Below are 7,137 nucleotides of genomic sequence, written 5' to 3' on the forward strand. Positions count from 1 at the left end.
TTGCGTTTTCTTTTTCGCAACTCTCTGAAGGAAATACTCAATAAAACTGAAACTGAAACTGAAGCTAGTGTGCGCGCCCGTCTAAGAAGTGATAAGGTGTAGAACGCAAAGCGATGGGTAGGTGCCACCACCATCGCGTCTTAGCAAAGCGTTGGAAAGACACCTTTATGTGCAAGCATTACATGTTCAGCGCCGCATGACAAGCGCTACGGTCCTTAAAGTTATTTATGTATGCCTTTTCTAGTAAAAGGCGCGCATGCAGAATATATACGTTTTGTTATGGTGCCCCAGACTTGCGCAATAATTGCTTAATAATTGACCATTACCCAAGTATGAACGCTAAATCTTGAGCAACACTGGTGGGCGCTGCGGATAGGGTCGGCCGTTTGAAGTACCCGGTGCCGTTAAGAGTTGAAAAACAGACAAAAGTACAGACAGACAGACAGACAGACAGACAGACAGACAGACCAATGTTTTTGCGTCGAAGGTCCCCAAGAAAGACTAACGTCTTTAAAAACTCAGCGTCCACCGCCTATATGCAGCAGCTCTCTGCACTCATGATGACATGATGTCACCGCTTGTACCGAACTTTTGACATCCCCGTTTTCAGTATGCGAGCTCGCTACAGAAATTTTGATCCAAGTGGCATTAAAGGACAAAGTATAGCGCTGCACAGCCACCGCATGTCCTTCCGAACCACGTAAGCGACTCTTCGTACAATTGAGCCACACACATACGTACAGGGCGGTTTACGCAATGTGAACCAAAGATTTTATTCAACAATGGATACTCCACCTGATTTAAACTAACAACATAATGTATCCACTGATGTCCCTGCGTTCGAACAGTTTTATAGTGCAACTATTTAATTATTACTAATATGAATAATGCATTTCATGTGAAATGTTGCAATGTCGCCAGCACGTTTCGGTATATTACAGACGAAATTTTAAAACAAGCGATTCCATTATTCGTGGAAATGTATAGTCTGCTTCACACTTGGAGGTAATCTCGATTGATTGATTGATTGATTGATTGATTGATTGATTGATTGATTGATTGATTGATTGATATGTGGGGTTCAATGTAACGAAGCCACCGTATGATTACGAGAGACGCCGTAGTGGAGCGTTCCGGAAATTCTGACCACCTGTGATTCTTTAACGTGCACCCAAATCTGAGCACACGGGCCAAAAGCATGTTCGCCTCCATCGAAAATGCAGCCACCGTAGCCGGGATTTGATCCCGCGACCTGCGGGTAAGCAGCGAGTACTTTTGCAACTAGACCACCGCGGTGGGGCGCCAAATTTTGATATTTAAATGAAGGGGTAAGGTTGTAGTTGCATTTGAAGGTGCATCTCCGTGACCAATTTTATCTGACTTAATTTCACTCTCTTGATATGAACACGTTATATGTCAAGAATAGGTATGTATGCATCAATGTATTGAAGACTGCCTTACTACAGCCTTACCAACGATGCACTGTTCGGTAGATGCGTCATTTGAAAATTATACAATATGTCTCCCTCACCGAGTTCGTTCCGCCGCGGTGGCCTCGTGGCTAAGGAACTCGGCTGCTGACACGCAGGTCGCGGGATTGAATTCCGGCTGCGGCGGCTGTGCTTTCGATGGAGGCGGAAATGCTGTAGGTCCGTGTGCTCAGATTCGGGTGCACGTAAAGAAACCCAGGTGGTCAAAATTTTGGGAGCCCCTCCACTATGGTGTTTTTCAGAATCATGAGGTCGTTTAGGAACGTTAAACTTCACATATCAATCAAATCACAACTCACTTGGTTCAGTCATAACCCGTGCACCCGCTCTGCTGCCGTGCACTCATTCCACAATAGACACATTCAGATCAAGCCCAAGGAATCAACCTCACTATATACCCCACCACTTGCGCAAGATAGTGGCGTGCTCACTCCGCATCACACTGTTCTCAAAGAACGAAGGGCATAACAGCTCCCACGTAGCGAAGATATTACGCAAAACACATGGGTGCCTGCACTGTTAAAGTAATGTTTTCTTACATTTGCGCTTTTTGGCGTCAATTGATAAGGCCAGAAAATGTCAAACGAACCACCCTAACTGTTTTCACGTGTATTCTTTCGCCCTTGTTAAAGATGAAAAAAATTGGCAGATCGCACGTACAGTGGGAATTGATGATAGGAGAAGCACTAGTGAAGAAGGTTCATATGTCTATTTAAATCAGCAAAACGTTGCTAGGCGTACGCACATAGTACACAGTAAACACAATAATAAATGTTATTCGCACTCACGTATATCGATCAGCTGTAAATACATGTTGTTTATAGACGCGTAAGGACGGCACCACTACCGCTTGCAATTCCAGAACCAGCAGTGGTAGGCATGTAAATTATGCCTTACATGACTTCCATGTTGTGATTATCATGCTTGTGCCTGGAATTTGTGAACGTCGTCCATTCACGTCACGTAATACCAAATTTGGTATACGTGAAGCGAGCGACATAGCCGCGAGCGCGCTTTGAGCGTAGTATGTAGTCATGTTTTACATGACACGCATGTGATTATTATTACGTTTGGACGTGTCATTTACTTTCATCGTCAATTCACGTGACATTATACCAAATTTGGTATGTGTGAAGATAGCGAAAGGGCCGAGAGCACATCATGAGCGTGGTATGCAGTCATGTTCTGACATGACACACATATCATGATTATCATGTTTGCACCACTCATATACATTCGTCATTCATTAACGTCACGTAACAGCAAATTATGTATATGTGAAGCTAGCGAAACGACCGCGAGCGAACTATAGCGTGGCATGTGGCAGTGTTTTACATGACACGCATGTCATGAGTGTCGTGGTTGGACGTGTGATTTACCTTCGTCGTACATTCACGTCACGTAATACCAAATTTGGTATACAGGGCGTTTCAAGAAATGTGTCTATTATTGTTTAAAAACCAGCAAAATACGCTATCTGCTCACCGTCTTCACAGTTGGTTTTTCTGTAGTAGCAGGCATCTTAATTAGCTTGAAAGTATAATTTGAAACGGTAGTTGGGAAAGTAAATAATTATCTATTTATTTACTGGAGTTCGGCAGGTACGTCAAGTAAAAGAATTGAAGTCCTTGATGCGAAAAACCCCTTGCCCCTTTCAGATTTCGGAAAAGCGGCCTCTAGTAATCACCATGAATTGATGAAATTTTCCTAAATTCTACGGCAAATCCGAAACCAACAGCCCAAAGAGCGCAACAATCAGACGACTACAGTGGCGTCTCTGTTCAGAATAGCGGCTACCGGGGTGCTGTTCTTCCCCGTTGGGTAACGTATGTGTGTCATGCGTGCTATAATTGCGTGTGCAGCCCACACACCCACACAACGAAGTCGGTTGATGGTTGATATAACAACGCTCTCTCATTTCAGTTGCGCTCTTTCGTGTTTTGGTTCCAGTTACGTCACAGACTTGAGGAGAATTTTATTGCTCCGCAGTTATTAATATAGGCCCCTTTTCCGAAACCTCAAAGGGGCAATTGCTTTTTCGCATGGACTTCAATTCTCCTATTTGACTTAACTGCTTAACTCCATTAAATAAAAAGTTATTTATTTTAACTTCCCCAATTACCGTTTCAAACAATATCTTTAACCCTCTTAAGATACCTGCCACTGTAAAAAGCAACTATGAAAAGACCGAGCAAATCATGCCGTTTCCTGATTTTTTAAAGAATATGGACGCATTTCTTGAAACACCCTGTATGTGAACTTAACGAAACGGCTGCGAGCAGCTCATGAGCGTGGTATGTAGTCATCGTCTTATATGGCACGTATTTCATAATTATCATGTTTGCACCAGTCATATACCTTCGTCATTCATTCACGTTTCGTAATACCAAATTCGGTATATGTGAAGCTAGCGAGACGACCATGACCACACCATGATCGTGGCATGTAATCATGACTTACATGACATGCATATCATGATTTTCATGTTAGGGCCGGTCACTAATGTTCGCCATACAGTCATGTCATACCATACCAGTTTTGCAACTTATCATGCGGACGGAACCACCATAAGAGCAGCAAGACTATGACATGTAAATCATGAGATTCATGACATACACAAGATTTTCATGTTAGGACCAGTCATTTATGCTCATCATACAGTCATGTTATGCTGTACCAATTGTGATATAAATCACATTATCGAAATGGCCAGGAGAGCTGAAAGTTGTTGGCAGATAGATAGATAGATAGATAGATAGATAGATAGATAGATAGATAGATAGATAGATAGATAGATAGATAGATAGATAGATAGATAGATAGATAGATAGATAGATAGATAGATAGATAGATAGATAGATAGATAGACAGATAGATAGATAGATAGATAGATAGATAGATAGATAGATAGATAGATAGATAGATAGATAGATAGATAGATAGATAGATAGATAGATAGATAGATAGATAGATAGATAGATAGATAGATAGATAGACAGACAGATAGATAGATAGATAGATAGATAGATAGATAGATAGATAGATAGATAGATAGATAGATAGATAGATAGATAGATAGATAGATAGATAGATAGATAGATAGATAGATAGATAGATAGATACGGAAAAGTCACAGAAGTTCGCTAAGAAATGCTGCGCATTTAGAACGTAATGATCAAGAGGTCATAAGAACGCACCAAAAGCCATTCATAAAAAAGTCATTACTGTCAGTTTTTATTTCTTTAATTTTGTTTTTATTTCAGACAACTTGCGTACAAAGTTATCCGAAAAGACTGGCGTAAAGGCAAAGAAAGCCTGACAAAGCGCCAAAAGCCTGTGTACACACATACATAAGCGGTTATATATAGCAGTACCAAATTGGAATGCATAGAACACCTGCAATTATTTACTTTTTTTAAACATCAAGCCATTTGACAAAGAAATGTACATGATTGTGAATTAGCACATAAAGAAATAAGGAGAGACTACGCACAACGATGGCAGACAAAATAAAAATAATTAGCTCCTTAGACAGGTAGCTCCTTAAGCTGCTACGTCAGTCAATTTTATAGGTTAAGATACGACGTTGTTTGCGTCAACCCGTATGGTTTCAATATAGAACAATAGTGGGATTAAAAGCGCGTGAGCGAAGCGCTGACTTTGTTTATGAGAAATCGTGAAGCTAGGTTAGTAGAATAGGATTGTCAGGAAGGCTTCAAAGAAGGCACTTAAAACGATAAATTCCTTCCCTGTGGATGTGCGTGTATGTCTTGATGAGTGCCAACACTTGACACATTCGTTGTAACGTGTCATCCTTGCCTACAACACAATTGGTGATGTCAACAAAAGGCTTTACTACCATGCTAACGAATACGCTTCAGTGGATGCCTAATAGCTTTTGTGTAAAGTCATCTTAGAGCTACTTGAAAAACACCAGAGACTTTTGGTTGATTGAGAGAAAAATGGCTTCATTCACCACACGCCGAAACAACGAAACAATAGAGCAAGTGTACATTTGCAATCTAAATTCATATTTTTGCCTTCTCACCCTTGTCAGTCCCACAGTACAGATGCCAAGTTTCAAAGGAAACTCGCCATCTTTACTTTCGGTTTGGGTGCAACGCTAATTATTGTTTCATTTTCTGACACTATATAATGATGTTTTGACGACGTGTATTCCCGAAAACGCACTGTTACGCAGAGTGTGTGGACGTCGCAATACTCACGTCTGACCACATCTGTGTTGAGCTCCTGCAGGCCCCTGAGAACACTAGTCAGGCTGATGAAGCATTCGCTGGATAAGTCCGCCTCGTGGATCAGCGGAAGAGCCTCCCGGTACGACATACTGATCAGCTTCTGGACCAGTGACTTCGCATTAGACTCAATCGCTTTCCACTTGTCCACAAATTCATTGCCACTCTTCGGCGGTGTGCTGGTGGACCCGTGTGTTGCGCAGAAAACGGCGCACACAAGCGCGGTTGAAAACCACCGGATCCACATGGCGAGCAATGCCTTCTGTTCGGTGCCCAACTCGGGACTGCTTTGGAGAAACGCGTCCGCGTTACTCTCGAAGGCCGCTCCCCTCTCCGACTGTCCCAGCCAAGGCTACAATTACGACCTCGACGTTGTCGCAGTGATTTCTGGCACACCAGTGATGCGTGTCCTGCCGTGGTCAGCCAGTGGGTGCTTCAGTATGGGCGCACTTGTCTTGTACCGGAGTTCAGCATAATTACATTGCGGAATGAGACCTTCTTCATAGTTCATGACAAGAGCTACAGCACAGAACTGGGCATCAACACTACAGAATTTACGGGGATCAAGATTATTATGCAGATGGCGAGAATAATAGAGGCAGCAAAAAATAACTCAAAAAAAGAATGGAAAAGAAAGAGGAATGGAGCTAGGCAAAAATAGCAAAGATTTCTGGTGAGGTATTGATACTCGCTCTGCGTGGTAACATTTTTTTTATTTTTAATAGTAATAATGTGAAACCATTAGATGCGTCCTCTAAGGCACAAAGTGACCATCGTCGTCGGTGGCGGCAACACGAAGTGATGCAAAAAGAAGTATGCCTCGACGTCGTCATACGACGACACCAATATTTCTCACGTTATCACGACGTCCCTAATACTCCACCTAACGTAACATCAAATGATGACGTCATCACATTCCATCATCACTTTGCGATATGTGGGGCGCCACCGAAGTCGCTGTCAAACGACGCGGTACGCAGAAAGCTTGCAACGTCTCCGAGACTGGGCAAAAGCGCGCTAGGTGCAGGAAGCTGAAAAGTATGAAATTGGAAGAATAAAATTGACTTCCAATGGAGACGCAGACAGAGAAGATGGTTTTCGCTTTCGAGATGTCCTTGGCAAATGCGTAAGGAGTGACGTGTCTCTTTTGTCATAATGATGATCATGAATGATGATGAGTAAAACTGATTTAGGTTCGAAGAATACGCAGGCGTAGTCCCCATGCCACTGGGCTTTGTAGGGACCACCAAGACAGTCTCTACATTATCTCCTTTCATTTCTTTCACTTTTTCGTCGTATTCGCATTGCTCATTTCGGCTACGAGTGTCCGTCCCTCCTGCTTTTAGATGACTTCATATTTTCCGAGGTGTGCTAAATACAATTGGCCGGAAGTT

The 7,137-nt window shown here is 42.4% G+C and overlaps 1 protein-coding gene across 1 annotated transcript in view; it reads right to left on the reverse strand.

The window, feature by feature from the left end:
* LOC119160819 (nose resistant to fluoxetine protein 6) overlaps nt 1-6,009 on the reverse strand; it is a 277,772-nt gene extending 271,763 nt beyond the window's left edge. The window contains exon 1 of the mRNA XM_037413067.2: nt 5,717-6,009. Within this exon, the coding sequence (XP_037268964.2) occupies nt 5,717-5,990 (274 nt within the window). The 5' untranslated portion in view covers nt 5,991-6,009. The remainder of the gene's footprint in view (nt 1-5,716) is intronic.
* Nucleotides 6,010-7,137: the final 1,128 nt, after the last annotated feature.

Source organism: Rhipicephalus microplus, chromosome X, assembly GCF_043290135.1.
Source record: "Rhipicephalus microplus isolate Deutch F79 chromosome X, USDA_Rmic, whole genome shotgun sequence".
NCBI lineage: Eukaryota > Metazoa > Arthropoda > Arachnida > Ixodida > Ixodidae > Rhipicephalus > Rhipicephalus microplus.